We start from the raw sequence: 21,017 nt of genomic DNA on the forward strand, positions 1-21,017 counted from the left end.
GCTGCCAGGCTATTAACCAACCAGCCCAGTTCCAGCCACATCCTTTACTCCCACCATCCTTCACAGGCTGCCTGTAGGATGGTGAATCTATTTCAAGATGGGCTTACTTAAGCCCTACATAACCAGGGTCCAAGGTTCTTGAGTCATCTTCTGATTCCTTACACCAGCACTCGCTTCCTTTCAGCTGCAGATGAAGGACAATCAGCAATAACTTGAATCTCCTTCAATTCAACTGGGAGTTGAGCTTTCAGCTTTGCATCTTGGACTCCATGGCACTCACTTCCTCGCACAGTTCCAGAGGCCTCAAGTCTACAAACCATCAAAAACAGACTGATGACTTACCTGTTTACTTACGCATTTCACTAATGCCCTATTAGTTCTGAAAAAATAATAGATGAAGCTGCATCTCCATGCTATCATTCGGTGTAAGCACATGCAAACGCCTGATGCAGGGATACGATCAACTCACATAGGCAAAAAATGCTTCAAAATCTAATTGAGACCCAAAGTGTTTTTGAATATAGCTAATTGTGTGGCTAATGTTCTGTGAAATAGAATCAAAAAATTATAATTTAGTTGACTGTGAATATAAGAAAAATGATGGACGCTGTACCTAAAATATGTAGTTATTTCTTCAGCTGGAATCTGTTCTGTGGAATAATTTGCACTAATTTTTCTATTGCAGAATGAGCCTCTATCCTCCCGTTATGATGAATATTACAGATATCCGGCTCAACATAACCCAAGTGTCCGGTTACAGCAAGCAAGAGATTATGAGATTGAGCCTTTTAGGACTAACAATGCTATGTTTTGTCTTCTTCGTGTTGGTGATGATACTTATGCTGAGCATCTACTTCACTAAAATCCACGCCAGAGATGAAGCTCGCTACCTCCTGCTTGCCCACATGCTCATCACTGACTTATTGTACCTTCTCTTCAGTCTTTTCCTGTTTTTGATTTATTTCTATCCAATCACCTTCTCTGTACCATTGTGTTATGTTTTAGTTACAGTGTCTTCTACCTCTATGAAGGTCACACCGTACAACCTTGCCGTCATGTCCTTGGAACGCTATGTGGCCGTATGTTTCTCACTGAGACATGGGGCAGTATTTACTAATATTCGTGTTTTAGGCGTTTTTAAGGGAGTTTGATCTCGAATGGTATCGGGTGCATTTTACTGCAACTTTTTGAATCCTGATACGGTCATTTACTAAGCTGCCGAGTTTTTCACATTCGTTTTTTCCGATGTCGATGTGATTTGTAATATCAGGCAGTGTTTTATGGGAGTGATGAGTAAAACACTGCCTGACAAAACACAAGGAATCCCGGCCGGATCTGTGAGATCCGTGCACGGCTTCATTGTGTACCTTAAAAAGGTGTTTTAAGTCGTAAAAAAACAGAAACAAATGCGTGGGGCCCCCCTCCTAAGCACAACCAGCCTCGGGCTCTTTGAGCCAGTCCTGGTTGACAAAATATGGGGGAAAAATGACAGGGGTTCCCCCATATTTAATCAACCAGCACCGGGCTCTGCGCCTGGTCCTGGTTCCAAAAATACGGGGGACAAAAAGCGTAGGGGTCCCCCGTATTTTTGAAACCAGCACCGGGCTCCAATAGCCAGGTACATAATGCCACAGCCGGGGGATACTTTTATACTGGTCCCTGCGGCCCTGGCATTACATACCCAACTAGTCACCCTGGCCGGGGTACCCTGGAGGAGTGGGAACCCCTTAAATCAAGGGTTCCCCCCCTCCAGCCACCCAAGGGCCAGGGGTGAAGCCCGAGGCTGTCCCCCCCATCCAAGGGCGGCGGATGGGGGGCTGATAGCCTTGTGAAAAAATTTGAATATTGTTTTTAGTAGCAGTACTACAAGTCCCAGCAAGCCTCCCCCGCAAGCTGGTACTTGGAGAACCACAAGTACCAGCATGCGGTGGAAAACCGTGCCCGCTGGTACCTGTAGTACTACTACTAAAAAAATACCCCCAAAAAAACAGGACACACACACTGTGAAAGTATAAGTTTATTACATACATGCACACCTCCATACATACATACTTACCTATGTTCCCACGAGGCTCGGTCCTCTTCTCCATGTAGAATCCTAGGGGTACCTGTGAAAAAAATTATACTCACATAATCCAGTGTACCTTCTGTTGGCTGTGTGCTCCTGTAGTGTCTGTCAGGCAGCACACGGCACAGATACAATGTAGCGCCTATGCGCTCCATTGTAGCCAATGGTGGGAACTTTGCGGTCAGCGGTGAGGTAACTTTTGTTCAACCGCTGACCGCAAAGTTCCCACCATTGGCTACAATGGAGTGCCTGACAGACACTACAGGAGCACACAGCCAATCAGGAGAGTGCCACGACGTGGCGCTCCCTGATTGGCTGAAGGGACCCTCTTTGACAGAAGTCAGGGGGGGTCCTGGCAGTCGGGGAAAGGGGTCCCATGTGTAAACATGGGGCCCCTTTCAGTGTGTGGTCGGGTTTCCGTTTTATTATTTTGCCAAGTACGTGGATTATACAAAGAACAGAAGGTACACTGGATTATGTGAGTATAATTTTTTTCACAGGGACCCCTAGGATTCTACATGGAGAAGAGGACCGAGCCTCGTGGGAACATAGGTAAGTATGTATGTATGGAGGTGTGCATGTATGTAATAAACTTATACTTTCACGGTGTGTGTGTCCTGTTTTTTGGGGGGTATTTTTTTAGTAGTAGTACTACAGGTACCAGCGGGCCCGGTTTTCCACCGCATGCTGGTACTTGTGGTTTTCCAAGTACCAGCTTGCGGGGAGGCTTGCTGGGACTTGTAGTACTGCTACTAAAAACAATATTCACATTTTTTCACAAGGCTATCAGCCCCCCATCCGCTGCCCTTGGATGGGGGGGAAAGCCTCGGGCTTCACCCCTGGCCCTTGAGTGGCTGGAGGGGGGGTACCCCTTGATTTAAGGGGTTCCCACTCCTCCAGGGTACCCTTGCCAGGGGTGACTAGTTGGGTATGTAATGCCAGGGCCGCAGGGACCAGTATAAAAGTGTCCCCCGGCTGTGGCATTATGTACCTGGCTAGTGGAGCCCGGTACTGGTTTAAAAAATACGGGGGACCCCTACGCTTTTTGTCCCCTGTATTTTTGGAACCAGGCGCAGAGCCCGGTGCTGGTTGATTAAATATGGGGGAACCCCTGTCATTTTTCCACCCATATTTTTTCAACCAGGACCGGCTCAAAGAGCCCGAGGCTGGTTATGCTTAGGAGGGGGGACCCCACGCAATTTTTTTTTTCACATTTTACACTAAACAGACCCTTTCCCATAGATAACCATGCACAGATCTCACTGATCCGTGCATGGTTATCCAAACTCGACTGGAAAAAGCAGGTCTATTTTTTTGCTGCTTTTTTTAACGAATCGAAAAAAAACAGACCCGCACTTGAGCACTCAGAAACTAACACCCAAATACGAATCAATAGTGAATGCCCGTATTCTATGAATTAACAGCCGCGTTTGACCGATGGTCTATTCATTCGTATTTCTGAACGTTGTCATTCAAACCAACGTTCAGAAATACGTTGGTTTGAATGACAACGTTGTCATTCAGTCCAAACACTGCTGAGATTGGTGCTTAGTGAATTCCCGGATTGGGACTTAGAAAAAAAAAACACAAATCGGACAAACTCGGATTTTTAGTAAATACTGGCCATGGAGAGATCTGCACCTTACACAGAACTGGGATTGCCATCGGTATAATATGGACAATTGGGCTTATACCTAATGTCGCTGATTTGATTGTTCTAACCACATCTGTAGATAAGGAATTTTTCTCCCTTTATGTGACATGCAGCCGCACCAGACAAACCATAACCTCAATGCAAAGCTCCATAAGACTCTTTACATACTCCCTAACTTTCTCCTTGGTGGGGCTGATCATCATATTCACCTACATTAAGATTACCATGGTTGCTTTTAAGATTGACTCCGGAAGGACTTCAGCCTCCAAGGCTGGTAAGACTGTCATTCTCCACGCGTTTCAGCTGATGCTATGTATGACGGCTTTCAGCTATGGCATTTTAGATGTGGTACTGAAAGATTTTGTTGTTTTATTACCAATCATTAACTTTTGTTTCTTCATGTGTCTACCAAGGTTCCTCAGCCCCCTTATATATGGAATAAGAGATAAGCTCTTCAGCCATCACACAACAAGAATTATCTTCTGCAAAAATTAAAGATGTGACCCCAATTAATCCATATGTAGGCTAATATATTAGATGAGAACTCAGATACATTGTATTAGCGGCCCCCTTACATAAGCATGGCTTTCTATAGAAGTGTTATAAATAATTACCTGTTCTATCATAGACTGGCTTTTCCAGTGCTGCAGAAATCACTGATCTTCTTCAGACAGAGCAGACGGAGGTGTCCATTGAATGTGTTTTACAATCTGCTTCTTGCACTGTGCAATATATTGTGTAATATAATGTGTATTATGGTAACAAGCCGTAACATGGTTGATTAACAATACTACTCATTGGGGGTCATTCCGAGTTGTTCGCTCATTATTTTTTTTCGCTACAGAGCGATTAGTCGCAAACTGCGCATGCGCAATGTACGCAGTGCGCCTGCGCCAAGTAAATTAGCACAAAAGTTTGGTATTTTACTCACGGCGTAACAAAGTTTTTTCATCGTTCTGCTGATCGTAGTGTGATTGACAGGAAGTGGGTGTTTCTGGGCGGAAACTGGCCGTTTTCTGGGAGTGTGCGAAAAAACGCAGGCGTTTCAGGGAAAAACGCGGGAGTGGCTGGAGAAACAGGGGAGTGGCTGGGCGAACGCTGGGTGTGTTTGTGACATCAAACCAGGAACGAAAAGGACTGAGCTGGTCGCAATGGCAGAGTAAGTCTGGAGCTACTCAGAAACTGCGGGGTAATCGTTACGAGAAAATTAGCGAATCTTTCGTTCGCAATTCTGCTATGCTAAGATACACTCCCAGAGGGCGGCGGCTTAGCGTGTGCTATGCTGCTGAAAGCAGCTAGCGAGCGAACAACCCGGAATCAACCCCATTAAGCATTATTTAGAATTGTACTAAGATATACCTCTTCAATGCACAAACCGATTGTGACAACCTGTCCCAATTCTTACACAAATATGCCTGTTTATAAGGTACAGTATGTGCATGTCAAGGGGGTAGTTTGTCCGAAATGTAGCAGCATCTCCGGATGGGAGACCCTTGGAATTCCTGATAAAAAAAATGCCAAGAAGGGGCGTGTTCTTGCTGGGAAGGGGCATGTCCACACAATAGTACCCCCAATTCAAATTATGCCAAACACTAGTGCAATTTTATTCACATTATATCACATGAGTGGCCCTTATTCACATTACGTCATATGATAGTATCCCTTAATCACGTTATGCCTCACAGTACTGCCCCTTATTCACATTACACCACATTGTATCACTCCTTTTTGATGTTACACCACACTGTATCGCTCCTTATTCACATTACACCACTCGGTAGTGCCCTTTATACACATTATGCCATACAGCTATAGTGCCTCTTATACACATAATGCCACAAAATAATGACCCTTACACGTATTCCTCACATTAGTAAGGCCAGTACCTTTTTTTTTTAATTACTTTTCATTGATGGCAGTCAGTGTGTCCAGTCCTGCAGCTACCTGAATCTGTGACTGTGCTTCGTGGGGTGGGGGTGGGAGGCTGGGCAGCTCTTCAGCTGCAGTAGAGGAACAGTGTCTCCACAGAGGTCCATGGGAGGAGGAGCTGCTGCTGGTCATGCACAGTACCCCTCCTCCTGTGTCCATTTTTTATGCTCCCCGCTGCCCTCACTGACTGCTCCCAGCCCCTCAGTTCCTGCTGCTGGATCCCGGCTGAGCTGCCCGGTTGCGGTAGCCAGCCCAAAGCAGGACCTCTGCCGGCCCTAGGCAGGCTTGTATGCCCCTAGGCATTTGTCTATCGTGCCTATGCTCAGGGCCAGCTCTGTCTGTGAGTGACCAGGAGGTTTGTGTTTTTTCGCAACGCAGCGAATAGGTGAAAAATGCGGATGCGCATGGTACGCAGAGCGCATGCGCTTAGTAATTTTACTAAGAACTTAGTAGATTTACTCACGAGTGAACTACGTTTTTTCCACGCTGAAGTGTTTGTAGTGTGATTGACAGGAAGTAGGTGTTTCTGGGCGGCAACTCAGCTTTTTCATGGCGTTTGCGGAAAAACGCAGGCGTGCCAAGGAAAAACGTGGGAGTGGCTGGAGAAACGGGGGAGTGGCTGGCCGAACGCAGGGCGTGTTTGTGACGTCAAACCAGGAACGAAACTGACTGAACTGATCGCAATCTGTGAGTAGGTCCGGAGCTAATCAGAAACTGCAAAGAATTATGTAGTAGCAATTCTGCTAATCTTTCGTTCGCTATTCTGCTAAGCTCAGATACACTCCCAGAGGGCGGTGGCTTAGCGTGTGCAATGCTGCTAAAAGCAGCTAGCGAGCGAACAACTCGGAATGAGGGCCCCTGGGTGGTGATTCCGAGTTGTTCGCTCACTAGCTGCTTTTAGCAGCATTGCACACGCTAAGCCGCCGCCCTCTGGGAGTGTATCTTAGCTTAGCAGAATTGCGAATGAAAGATTAGTAGAATTGCAAATAGAAATTTCTTAGCAGTTTCTGAGTAGCTCGAGACTCACTCCTACACTGCGATCAGTTCAATCAGTTTCATTCCTGGTTTGACGTCACACACACGCCCAGCCACTCCCCCGTTTCTCCAGACACTCCCACGTTTTTCCCTGACACGCCTGCGTTTTTCCGCACACTCCCAGAAAACGGTCAGTTTCCGCCCAGAAACACCCACTTCCTGTCAATCACACTACGATCAGCAGAACGATGAAAAAACCTTGTTACGCCGTGAGTAAAATACCAAACTTTTGTGCAAATTTACTTGGCGCAGGCGTGCTGCGTACATTGCGCATGCGCAGTTTGCGACTAATCGCTCCGTAGCAAAAAAAAAATAGCGAGCAAACAACTCGGAATGACTCCCCATGTACAGTAGGTAATGACATGTATATAGGCACAAATACACATCATAGAAACATCCAGACATACTGTAAATGTGAAACATGTAATGAGGGACATGCCAATGAACACTCACTCTCAGGGAAAAAGGTCATAAATTTATATATTTAGGGAAAACAGGAAAGAGTTACAATGAATAAGGGGGTGAAGGCAGGTTTGTGAAATACGTTTTTTACTTCTATGGTGTAAAAGTGGAATCGGGGCGGCTCCCATGCATACAGCCTGCGGACAAGTTAATGTATGCAAATCTCATTGCACCTCATTTGCATATCTTGCTCAGGTAGTTGTATAAAATATAATTCCTGTTAATTATTATATAGGTGGAAATTTACTAAGGTCCCGATTTGAGTCGAGATTGTATTTTCATACGAAAGTGCGACTCGGAAATGAGTTCAGTATGAATTGGCGGCGGACGGGATCCTGGCCATTATGATCCCGACAGTGGGAACCCGGCCGCCAGAATGCGGGCATGCTGCGCTCGCCACAGGTTGTATTCTTCGTCTATGGGTGTCGTGGACCCTCACTGAAGGAGAATAGCCTGTGTCGCCGGATTTCCTGACCGCTAGTCCAGATTCCGGCATTGGCATTGTGACCACCGGGATCCTGGCCGAAAGGGTGGTTTGGGCAAAACCAAACCAGATCCAAAATACGAGCGGGGATCTAGATCCAAAACCAAAACACGAAAAGTGTCCCCCGCTCATCTCTAGTAAATTCCCATGTTGTAAGAACTGCACTCCTGAATTTTTGTAGCAGACAGGGCCAGTGTAATGTTATTAAGACATCAGCACCCCTATATTTTACAGTGTCCCTGCCCCCTGTACAACACAGTGACAGCCAGGACAGCAACACCCATGTACAGCTGCAGCACATGAAACACCATTGACAGCCAGGACAGGGACACCACAGTGACTGCAGCAGCACCCCTACAGAGCACACCCTAATCCCACCCGACGCCACCACCCACAGAGAGAGACAGAGGTCTGTGTCCCTCACTCTCCAAGTCCGGAGTGAAAATGGCAGCATCGCGCGGCTGTTTATATGGGATCCAAATCCCGCGAGAATCCGACAGCGGGATGATGACGTTTTGCCTCATTCTGGTTTCCGAGTCTGGCGGGAATTCCCCGAACCCGCTCATCTCTAGAATTTACTAAGAATTTGTCATCTCTATCACAGCCGACAATGGGGGTAATTCTGAGTTGATCGCAGCAGGATTTTTGTTAGCAGTTGGGCAAAACCATGGCCCTCATTCCGAGTTGATCGGTCGCAAGGCGAATTTAGCAGAGTTACACACGCTAAGCCGCCGCCTACTGGGAGTGTATCTTAGCTTCTTAAAATTGCGACCGATGTATTCGCAATATTGCGATTACTAACTACTTAGCAGTTTCTGAGTAGCTCCAGACTTACTCTGCCTGTGCGATCAGTTCAGTGCTTGTCGTTCCTGGTTGACGTCACAAACACACCCAGCGTTCGCCCAGGCACTCCCACCGTTTCCCCGGCCACTCCTGCGTTTTTTCCGGAAACGGTAGCGTTTTCAGCAACACGCCCCTGAAACGCCGTGTTTCCGCCCAGTAACACCCATTTCCTGTCAATCACATTACGATCGCCGGAGCGAAGAAAAAGCCGTGAGTAAAAATACTATCTTCATAGTAAAGTTACTTGGCGCAGTCGCAGTGCGAACATTGCGCATGCGTACTAAGCGGATTTTCACTGCGATGCGATGAAAAATACCGAGCGAACAACTCGGAATGAGGGCCCATGTGCACAGCAGGTGGGGCAGATATAACATGTGCAGAGAGAGTTAGATTTGGGTGGGTTATTTTGTTTCTGTGCAGGGTAAATACTGGCTGCTTTATTTTTACACTGCAATTTAGATTGCAGATTGAACACACCACACCCAAATCTAACTCTCTCTGCACATGTTATATCTGCCTCCCCTCCAGTGCACATGGTTTTGCCCAACTGCTAACAAAATTCCTGCTGCGATCAACTCAGAATTACCCCCAATCGCCAAACACTGCCGGAAAAGCGTGGAATTCATCCAGAAATAGAACTTTCCAATAGACCTGCTGCGTGTACCAGAATTACTCATCTTATCTACAACAAACATGGCCCTCAGCGCACAGGATGTATACAACAAATTGTAGGACTCACATTGAAGGCGCACTTTACAAATATTACATTAGAAATGTAAAATACATCCCTTGGATTGAAGGATGGAAGAATCTCCTGAAGACAGTCTTTTTTCTTGCTGTATACTTCTCTCACGATGGTGACGGCATGTAAAAGAATAACCACATATACTGCACATGTGTCATAAAGTTTTTTAAAAGGCTTTCTCAATACGTGATGCAAACTCAGGGGGTCATTCTGACCTGATCACTCGCTGCAGTTCTTCGCAGCGCAGCGGTCAGGTCAGAACTGCGCATGCGCCGCAACGGCGCATGGCTGACAGCTGACGGCTGTCATTGCCTAGCGATCGCCTCTGCCTGATTGACAGGCAGAGGCGGTCGCTGGGCGCGAGGGGGCGGCCGCAGCGGCTGTGTGTCGTTACACACAGCCGATGCGACCCGGGCAGTGACGAGAAGCTACCGGCCAGCACGCAAAAGCTGCGCTGGCCGATCTACTCCTGAAGTGCAAAAGCATCGCCGCTGTGCAATGCTTTTGCACTTCTGCGATGGGGCAGGGACAGAGCCGGATTAAGGGGGGGGGGGGGGGGGGGCACAGGGGATACGTACCCAGGGCCTCACAGTTTTAGGGGGCCCCCCGGCTAGAGTAGCTCTGTCCCAGCTCTGAAGCTCCCCCGTCCTGCCAGCAACAGCAGCAGCATTGTGCTACAGTCAGCACACGCTGCTGCATGTTGGCTGGTCTGTGGTGTTGCAGCAGCCTCCCTGCTTTCTTCTGCCTGTGCGGGTGTGTAGGGGGGAGCGATCACACTGATCGCTCCCACCCCTCTGGATTTACCCCTAGCTGAGGGGCCAAAATCCCATAAAAAAAAAAAAAACAATTCCCAGAATTTGCATAAGGGGGGCGTGGCCACACGTCCCGTGATAAGGCCACGTCCCCGAACCCGCAGCAGGCACAGCAATGAGATAGGGTCCCCCTGTCTCAAGTGCCCTGGGCCCCCCAGACTCATAATCCGCCCCTGGGCAGGGACTGACATGCAGGGCGGGCTATCCCTGTGCTGGGCGTTCCCCCCCCCCCCCCCCCCCCGCATGTCTGTGTTCCTGATCGTAGCTGAGCTAAATTTAGCACAGCTACGATCAAGTCGGAATCACCCCCTCAGTCCTTTGTGGAGGAGTGGTCTAGTCCCAACATAGGAGCGTGCCCTGACTCACACTCTCAAAGGATGTGTCAAACATATAAAGGTATCTTTATCCACCACATTATGTGGGTCACCGACAAGTGTTGTACCCCTTCAAAGATAGGTAAGCGTACCCCACTCACAAGACAAGTTGATTTCAAACACGTAAAGGTTTCTTTGTGTTCAGATGCAGGTTGAGTATCCCATATCCAAAATGCTTGGGACCAGAGGTATTTTGGATATCGGATTTTTCCATATTTTGGAATAATTCATACCATAATGAGATATCATGGTGATGGGACCCAAGTCTAAGCACAGAATGTATTTATGTTACATATACACCTTATACACACAACCTGAAGGTCACTTTAGCCAATATTTTTAATAACTTTGTGTATTAAACAAAGTGTATCTACATTCACACAATTCATTTATGTTTCATATACACCTTATACACACAGCCTGAAGGTCACTTTAGCCAATATTTTTAATAACTTTGTGTATTAAACAAAGTGTGTGTACATTGAGCCATCAGAAAACAAAGGTTTCACTATCTCAGTCTCTCTCAAAAAATTCCGTATTTTGGAATATTTGGATATGGGATACTCAACCTGTACATATTTTTGACTGTTGGTAAGGGGCGTACCCTACTCACGGTAGAATGGATTGTATTCAAGCGTACCTGGTTTTCTTTCATAGGCTCCTCCTGTCTAGGGTCATCATGGTTTACATCCCCATATGTAGATAATCCACAACCAAACACCATGACATGATGTAGTGTAACAGCAAAGAAACAACAAAAGGTTCATACACACTTGCCGAGAAAATGAGCAACGTCGCTTATTTTCACCCTTCCTGAGCGACGTCGCTCACTTTCTCGGCAAGTGTGTATGCCGCCGTCGACTACCGATGCGCGGCCTGTGGGTCGTTAATGACCCTCGCTGTCGGCCGTGCAGGCAGCTCAATTTGGACTGTCATCCAAGAGCTGCCTGCACGGCTCGGCTGCTGCGTGACGTCACTGAGCGGTATGGTCGTCTTATCGCTCACTGTGTACGCCCTGCCGCTGACCGCCACAGCCCAGGAGGGGAAACACTAGGCGACGACGCTCATAGAGCACATACACACAGTATACACATGTGGTGTGTCACTTTGTCTAACAGTTAGTTCTTATAAATTTAAACTGCATAGCTCAAACAAATAATGGAAGAACAGATGGAATATCAAGATACACAATAGGACAAAATAAAATAAAATGAAAACTGACGTTATCTGAGTTTTGGCCGTATTTCCCATATGTACCAATGGCCGATTCAGATTTGTAAGTAAAGCAAAAAAAAGCAATTCACTTTGTATCTGGAATAAGCCATGTTGCAATGCAGGGGGAATACATACATTTATATTTATTCTGTGCAGGGTAAATATTGTCTGTTCTGGCATGCAGCCCACAAATGTTAGCTTAATTTTTACACTGCAATTTAGATTTGTTTGAACACACCCCACCGAAATCTAACTCTCTCTGCACATGTTACATCTGCCCCACCTGCACTGCATCATGGTTTTGCCCAGGTGCTTTCTTTTTTGCTTTGCTTGCAAATCAGAACAAGGCCCAAAGCACCAGAATGCAATACTTCGATGGAGTTGCCATCCGCATTTTGCACTGAGAGGGATCAAATCGGATCCCTCCAAGAATCCCCTGTTGCGTGCGTCATCCGATGCGTGCACGGAAGTACTCCCGGGTCATAAACCCGGAAGGCCTCTTCCCAATTCTACATGCATACCGGTGTCATTAATGCTATCCACCTGATACATGGCAGGATGTTTCGCTGCGTGGTACATTTTATATCCTTCCTGCCTGTACAGAGAGGACCAACTCCTTCCTCCTATTAGGGCCTTATACTGGGTATAGAAGAGAAAGTAGAATCTGGGGTCTTGTGCCAATGAAGAATACAGAAACAAAGGCCGTCGGAACAGTCCCACTCTCCCACCTGCGGGCCACAGTGTCCAGTGGGGAGATCAGTTGGGAGGCTCCCCATCACTTACTGCTCTGCCTAGCATCTATTCACGGGAGACAGAGGGACTGGGGGCACACCGGCAGCTCACAGAGCGCAGGGCACCCCCCACAGTGATGGGAAATGGGGGCGTGGCTTGCGATCGTGGCACTCCCACAAAGCAATGCCCCTTTCCTATAGGCCATGCCCCCTTTCCGGGTGGGCGTGGCGAAGCCGCACTGGCAAGTCCCTCAATTCCATGTCCCAATATTGGGATGTATGCTGCAGTATCTATCTAGAGCCTGTGTCAATTACATGGGATCTATTGTTGTCGGGAAAAAGGGTGTTTAGTTTTGGCAGGAAAATGGATGGCCAGGGGCTGGAAAGCCCCCCACACCCTGCTAGGGGCTTCAGTGACCACAGGCCTATTGCCTGAAGTACTGGTAGAGGTGCATGGGTTCAGTGACCTGGTATTTGGGGCACATGTAGGACGACCACTAGGGTTACCACCTGCCCTGTGAGGTGTGATGAAATTCCAAAAACCAGCCAGTGAAGGGGTTAAAGGGATGAGTTGGTAACCCTAACGACCACCCATCTGGTCACACTGCCATAATACAACTAACAAGAGTGTCACAGCGTAGTAATACTAACAGAGGGGACATTAGGAATAAGCTGTACTTTTATTTACAGATGTGCATTTCTGTATAACACTTAGTAAAAGTTCAGGAAACACTGGAGATCAGGAACGTAGCCCTATGGAATAGCGCAGCAGAGGAGAATGTAATGAAGCAGGTTACTCTATAGAGTCAGGGAGGTATAAATATGGCATTAGAAGACAGATAGGAATAACATACAAGTTACAGAGACTGAACCTGAATCACTGATCTACATCTGTATGCTGGGACTATGCTGCTAGAGAACAGTTATACCTCCATCTATATGCTGGGACTACGCTGCTAGAGAACAGTTATACCTCCATCTGTATGCTGGGACTACGCTGCTAGAGAACAGTTATACCTCCATCTGTATGCTGGGACTACGCTGCTAGAGAACAGTTATACCTCCATCTGTATGCTGGGACTACGCTGCTAGAGAACAGTTATACCTCCATCTGTATGCTGGGACTACGCTGCTAGAGAACAGTTATACCTCCACCTGTATGCTGGGACTACGCTGCTAGAGAACAGTTATACCTCCATCTGTATGCTGGGACTACGCTGCTAGAGAACAGTTATACCTCCACCTGTGTGCTGGGAGGACAGTGCACTGCTAGACACCAGTTATACCTCCATCTGTATGCTGGGACTACGCTGCTAGAGAACAGTTATACCTCCATCTGTATGCTGGGACTACGCTGCTAGAGAACAGTTATTCCTCCACCTGTATGCTGGGACTACGCTGCTAGAGAACAGTTATACCTCCATCTGTATGCTGGGACTACGCTGCTAGAGAACAGTTATACCTCCACCTGTGTGCTGGGAGGACAGTGCACTGCTAGACACCAGTTATACCTCCATCTGTATGCTGGGACTACGCTGCTAGAGAACAGCTATACCTCCATCTGTATGCTGGGACTACGCTGCTAGAGAACAGTTATACCTCCATCTGTGTGCTGGGACTGTGCTGCTAGAGAACAGTTATACCTCCATCTGTGTGCTGGGACTGTGCTGCTAGACAACAGTTATACCTCCATCTGTATGCTGGGACTACGCTGCTAGACACCAGTTATACCTCCATCTGTATGCTGGGACTACGCTGATAGAGAACAGTTATACCTCCACCTGTGTGCTGGGAGGACAGTGCACTGCTAGACACCAGTTATACCTCCATCTGTATGCTGGGACTATGCTGCTAGAGAACAGTTATACCTCCATCTGTATGCTGGGACTACGCTGCTAGAGAACAGTTATACCTCCATCTGTGTGCTGGGACTGTGCTGCTAGAGAACAGTTATACCTCCATCTGTGTGCTGGGACTGTGCTGTTAGACAACAGTTATACCTCCATCTGTATGCTGGGACTGTGCTGCTAGAGAACAGTTATACCTCCTTCTGTATGCTGGGACTACGCTGCTAGAGAACAGTTATACCTCCACCTGTATGCTGGGAGGACAGTGCACTGCTAGACACCAGCTGTACAGTGAGTATGGGATTAATGACAATAAGACTCATGTAAATTCTCCTCGTAGGACTGTTACCTAGCTGTACAAGTGAGGAAGGAAGGATAAGAGCCTGTATCGTATTCAGTGCTTTTTACTGTATGGAAAACGTTGCAGTCAATCAGTACACATGGGGGGTCATTCCGACCCGTTCGCACGCTGCTGGTTGTCGCAGCGGTGCAAACAGGTTGGGACTGCGCCTGCTCGGTGCCCGCAATGCGCATGCGCGTCATTGCCCAGCAACAGCCGTCGCCGGACAACGACCAGAAGAAACAAGAAAGTAATCGCTAGCGAGATCGCAAGAAGATTGACAGCGGGGAGGCGTTCCGGGGCGGATACTCACCATTGTCTGGGAGTGGTGAGTCCAACGCAGGCGTGTCCAGGCGTTTGGAGGGCGGATGTCTGACGTCAATTCCGGGACCTTCATCGCTGGATCTGTCACACAGGGTAAGTAACTCTTACCCTGGTCTTGTTTTACAGGAATCTGTTTTTGCATAGCAGAGCTGAACAAGCGTTCGCAGCCCTGCTATGCAGAAATACACTCCCCCATAGGCGGCGTCAAGTTGATCGCACGGGCAGCAAAAAGTTGCTACGTGTGATCAACTCGGAATGACCACCATGAGCCGGTACACACCTAGGGGGATCCGTAACAAGTCTTGGAGAGATATAAAGTGGAGACGTTGCTATATTAATAACAGAAGGTGATTGGTTGGTTTGGGCAACTTTTTCACTTTATCTCTCTCCAAAGTCTGTAACGTCTTTCCCCTATAGAGACGCCACACTCTGGACAAGTCTACAGAAACTTATTTTATCATTTTTTTTTAAATTATTTCACTGGTTTGTTCCTGTTTCTGTAACTAGTGTGGCGCTGTGTAACAATGAGTACCCCCAGAAATAAAAACACGGTCATATGTTACAATGTAGCATATCTACTAATATGACCAATTTCACATGTTACACTAAAGCTGCTCCTGGTTCCATTTATTCCCCAAATCCAGTATCCCGCCTCTGACACACATTGATGCTCTACATACCGCCTTCAGCACCAATGAGGCAATTAGCCATTGCTATAGAAGACGAGAATAGGTGCAAGTAATTATCATGTTACACAATCAATAATTGTTTGCTTTTATATTTTACTGAAATTGAACCTAAGTATCATCTATGCACAACTGAGACATCCACTTATGCATTTTCTAAGAAACATGGACATATTTATGGCACTGTCATATGCCGTCCTGTCCTCAATTAACACATCAATATTTTAATTATATACTCTGTGCTCTTCACAGTATATACTGTAATTCTCAGTCTGTGGCTTCCTGCTGCCTCTATTCCCCTCCTCCCATCATGTCACTGCCCCTGTCACATGCAGCCCTGTCCTCACTGACACATCACTTATCTCCTGATATACTCTGTGCTGCTGGGGACCCTGCATCTCCCACTATATAACTCTCAGTCTGTGGCTTCCTGCTGCCTCCATTCCCCTCCTCCCATCATGTCACTGCCCCTGTCACATGCAGCCCTGTCCTCACTGATACATCACTCATCTCCTGATATACTCTGTGCTGCTGGGGACCCTGCATCTCCCACTATATAACTCTCAGTCTGTGGCTTCCTACTGCCTCCATTCCCCTCCTCACATCATGTCACTGCCCCTGTCACATGCAGCCCGGTCCTCACTGACACATCACCCATCTCCTGATATACTCTGTGCTGCTGGGGACACTGCTCATCCCACTATATAACTCTCAGTCTGTGGCTTCCTGCTGCCTCTATTCCCCTCCTCCCATCATGTCACTACCCCTGTCACATGCAGCCCTGTCCTCACTAACACATCACTCATCTCCTGATATACTCTGTGCTGCTGGGAACACTGCTCCTTCCACTATGTAACTCTCAGTGTGTGGCTTCCTGCTGCCTCCATTCCCCTCCTCACATCATATCACTGCCCCTGTCACATGCAGACCTGTCCTCACTGACACATCACTCATCTCCTTATACACTCTGTGCTGCTGGGGACCCTGCTCCTCCCACTATATAACTCTCAGTCTGTGGCTTCCTGCTGCCTCCATTCCCCTCCTCACATCATGTCAGTGCCCCTGTCACATGCAGCCCTGTCCTCACTGACACATCACTCATCTCCTGATATTCTCTATGCTGCTGGGGACACTGCTCCTTCCACTATGTAACTCTCAGTGTGTGGCTTCCTGCTGCCTCCATTCCCCTCCTCACATCATGTCACTGCCCCTGTCACATGCAGCCCTGCTCTCACTGACACATCCCTCATCTCCTGATATACTCTGTGCTGCTGGGGACACTGCTCCTTCCACTATATATCTCTCAGTCTATGGCTTCCTGCTGCCTCCATTCCCTCCTCACATCATGTCACTGCCCCTGTCACATGCAACCCTGTCTACACTGACACATAACTCATCTCCTGATATACTCTGTGCTGCTGGGGACCCTTCTCCTTCTACTATATAACTCTCAATCTGTGGCTTCCTGCTGCCTCCATTCCCCTCCTCACATCATGTCACTGCCCCTGTCACATGCAGCCCTGTCCTCACTAACACATCACTCATCTCCTTATTTACTCTGTGCTGCTGGGGACCATGCTCCTCCCACTATATAACTCACAGTCTGTGGTTTCCTGCTGCCTCCATTCCCCTTCTCACTTCATGTCACTGCCGCTGTCACATGCAGCCCTGCTCTCACTGACAGTCTGACACATCACTCGTCTCCTGATATACTCTGTGCTGCTGGGGGACCCTGCTCCTCCCACTATATAACTCTCATTCTGTGGCTTCCTGCTGCCTCCATTCCCCTCCCCACATCATGTCACTGCCCCTGTCACATGCAGCCCTGCTCTCACTGACATCACTCATCTCCTGATATACTCTGTGCTGCTGGTGACCCTGCTCCTCCCACTATATAACTCTCATTCTGTGGCTTCCTGCTGCCTCCATTTCCCTCCTCACATCATGTCACTGCCCCTGTCACATGCAGCCCTGTCCTCACTGACACCTCACCCATCTCCTGATATTCTCTGTGCTGCTGGTGAGCCTGCTCCTTCCACTATATAACTCCCAGTCTGTTGCTTCCTGCTGCCTCCATTCTCCTCCTCACATCATGTCACTGCCCCTGTCACATGCAGCCCTGTCCTCACTGACACATCACTCATCTCCTGATATACTCTGTGCTGCTGGTGAGCCTGCTCCTTCCACTATATAACTCTCACTCTGTGGCTTCCTGCTGCCTCCATTCTCCTCCTCACATCATGTCACTGCCCCTGTCACATGCAGCCTTGTCCTCACTGACACATCACTCATCTCCTGATATACTCTGTGCTGCTGGTGACCCTGCTCCTCCCACTATATAACTCCCAGTCTGTGGCTTCCTGCTGCCTCCATTCCCCTCCTCACATCCTGTCACCGCCCCTTTGTGCTTCTGTGTGCTGTGAGCAGGTGTGTGCAGGAGAGTTCCATCAGTGGTAGCTGTGATATCGTGCTGCAGGGAGTTTCCCTGCTGGCTTCCCCAGGGGGATGGATCCTCCTGGTGGAGAGAGCTCCCATAGTGCAGGCCATGGCTCGGGCCCTAAACCAACAGCCAGACTAAAGACTTCCGGTGCCCTGACAGATTGTGCGGCTGGCCAGTCGGGGACATCCAGAAGAGGCAGCAGTGGCAGTGCTAATGGTGCGGATTCAGTGAGGCAACTGGAGTCGCAGTCAGTTCCCCATAACATACCGGAGGGTGCTGCTCTCCTGTGTGAGGAAACACAGGATCGAGCGGTGGTGGCTGCTACCAGCCCTGTCAGTGAGGCTTTAGTGAAGGAACTAGAGCCTTCAAATCCCCCCAAACTGTCCGAGGGTGCTCCCCCATGTGCCGTAACATGGGGTGGAGTGGCAGCAGCCGCTGTCTGCCCTATGGACAGTGAAGTAGTGGGGGAGGGGATGAAGCCCTTTGATGCCAAAGAGAATGTGCCTGAGTCTCCTGGAAGTACTGATGATGAGGAAGAAACTTTTGACAGCCTCAGTGTGGAGGAGCTGCAGAAAGAATCAAAAAGAATAAGTGCAAGAATCGCTGATAAGAAAAAGAGAAGATACTCTTGCTTTAAATGGGAAAGACCTGTGCTAAGAGAGGCCATCAAGTCCCTTTCTAAAGACCTGGAAAAGGTAAAAAGCAAGATGCATGAAAAGCGGCAAGAGAGAAAAGACAAAGAAATGGCAGCACAAGTTACCTGATCAAGCAGCAGTGCATGAGTTACCTGATCAAGCAGCAGTGCATGAGTTACCTGATCAAGCAGCAGCTCAGGTGTTGCAAGTATCTATGCAGATGAGCTCTCAGGAAGCAGAAGGGTGTGGTGTCCAGAGCATGATCACCGAGGCTCCAGTGAGGACAGAAAGCAGTGCACACCCCGGCCTACTGACTGATCTGGAGACTGACAGTGGTGTGCAGGAGAATGCAGGTGTGCCGGTCCATGCGGGATCAGAGGTGCCTACCACATCAGCAGCAGCTCAGCTTGGTCCTGCTCCCCCAGCAGTGGGGCGTCCTTCTGTAGTGATGGCTGCCATGGATGAGCTTGAGGAAGAGGAAAAGCGCACAGACTTCCAATTGCGCATGGAGGTAATTAAAGCAGAACTAATGTTGGCCACAAATGCAGAGAAAATAAAGTTAAAGGTTGGTGTACAAAGTAAATCAGCAAATGTCAGTAATGTGCCAGTGACTGTGGAGGCTCTGGGGGTTAATGCTGGTGGGGACAGTGTGCAATCCTGCAGTACAGCACAGGGTATGCCAGCACTAGATAAAAGTACTCGATCAGACGGTAGTAAAGACATTATTCAGTCTGTATATGGACAGATGGCTGCCCCAGCCAGGGCCAAGGCTGCTGTTGAATTGATTAGCCAGGAACAAAAGAGGCGCGAAGGGTTAAGCAATATAAATGTGGTTAATGCAAATGCTATTGGAAATGTGAATGAACAGCCTGTTCCCGGTACAATGTCTTATGCTAACATGGCTGCAAGGCCAAATGTTATTAATAATGTGTCACCTGTAATGGTCGGGCCTGGTCAGGTCAGTAAAAGAAGAAATCTTTTACAGTTTAAATGGGCAGGAACAGGTGAAGTTCCCACTAAAGAAGTGTTCCTACAAATGATTTTCAGCCTTGGGTTCCATGCCTCGGATCTGTATGCCTGCATCCATCCAGTTAAGACGCCAGATTTTGATGTGAGCTTCCTGTCCTATCAGGGACTGCAGACGTTTTGACCGAAGTGGCAGGCATGCAGATCCGTGGCACCCTACAGTAGCTACATACAAAACAAACTTGGTTACTAAACAGGATAAAGTTAAACTGACAATCTTGGTTAGGAACGAGTCAATTCCTGCCCAGGATATATTGTTCTGGTTATCCAGATTCTGTACTGTACAGTCCAACTTGATCAAGGTTGGTTTTACAATGGGAGTTTGGGGGGGAGCGTGGTCAGCCATGGTCCAATTAAAAAGTACAGACAGAGGTTTTATACATGTGCCTTCTGCTGCGTATATAGGCCGAGACCGCGTTCAATGTTTTTATCCAGGGCAACCCCGCACCTGCTTCAAATGCGGGGATTTTCGACACATGAGCAGTGATTGTAATGTTACCAAATGTACATTATGTGGGAAAATCGGACATGTTTCCAGGGATTGCAGTAATGTCAAATGTAATTTGTGTGGCGAGGATGGCCATCCTTACAGCAGGTGCCCCTGGGCAAGTCACAATATGGAAAGTGAGAGAGGGCAGAGCGAGGAAACAACTAGGAAAGAGAAAGAAGGTCAGGGAAAAAAACAGGGACCAGTTTTTGTGGGAGGAAGGACAAGGAGTTCTGTAGACAAGGAAGATGCCTTTCAAATGGTGAAAAACGGTAACAATAAAAAAAGAGGAAAGGTGATGATGAGCAGGTAATTCTTACTAACAGATTTGATGTGCTTTCCACTGATGAGGAAGAGGAGGGTGAGGTGGTAAGGAATGGTGGGGAAACAATTTTTGTACCCAGAGTGAGTAAAAGAAAAGCAAAACAGAATAAAAAAACATCTGAAGGGGTAACTCTTGAAAAGGGTAAAAGTAAAAGAAGAAAAAAGAAAGAACAAGTACTGGTAGAAGATGATAGTGTAGAAAGCGGAGGGGAGGAGGTACAGGAGGGTCTAGAATGGGACCCCATGGGCACAGAGTTGGTGGAAAAAGAGGTGGCCATTGATTCAGAGGTTGGAAACGGGCATACTCCTATTGATGAAATGGTAATAGAGGAGACTCAAGAGGTGGAGGAAGAAGAGATTAACATGGACTCTTCTGGTTCAATAATTAAACCAAGTGGGGCACCTGCATGTGATTCACTGGGGGTTCCAGGCTTGACACACAGGTCTGAGCGTAAACCACCAGATCCTGGACCCTCACAGAGTAAGGATGGCCTGTCCCAAGGGTTAGGCAAGGGGGATGACATGTTGGGTGTCATTGGGGAGAGGGAAACCCCTC

The 21,017-nt window shown here is 47.9% G+C and overlaps 1 protein-coding gene across 1 annotated transcript; it reads left to right on the forward strand.

Moving 5' to 3' along the window:
• The first annotated feature begins 710 nt into the window (after positions 1 to 710).
• Positions 711 to 4,498, forward strand: LOC134989737 (odorant receptor 131-2-like). Its single transcript, XM_063950626.1, has 2 exons — positions 711 to 1,106; positions 3,702 to 4,498. The coding sequence occupies exons 1-2, from the start codon at positions 711 to 713 to the stop codon at positions 4,215 to 4,217; spliced, it is 912 nt and encodes a 303-aa protein (XP_063806696.1). The 3' UTR covers positions 4,218 to 4,498.
• The last annotated feature ends 16,519 nt before the right edge of the window (positions 4,499 to 21,017 follow it).

This window comes from Pseudophryne corroboree, chromosome 2 (assembly GCF_028390025.1).
Source record: "Pseudophryne corroboree isolate aPseCor3 chromosome 2, aPseCor3.hap2, whole genome shotgun sequence".
Classification (NCBI taxonomy): domain Eukaryota; kingdom Metazoa; phylum Chordata; class Amphibia; order Anura; family Myobatrachidae; genus Pseudophryne; species Pseudophryne corroboree.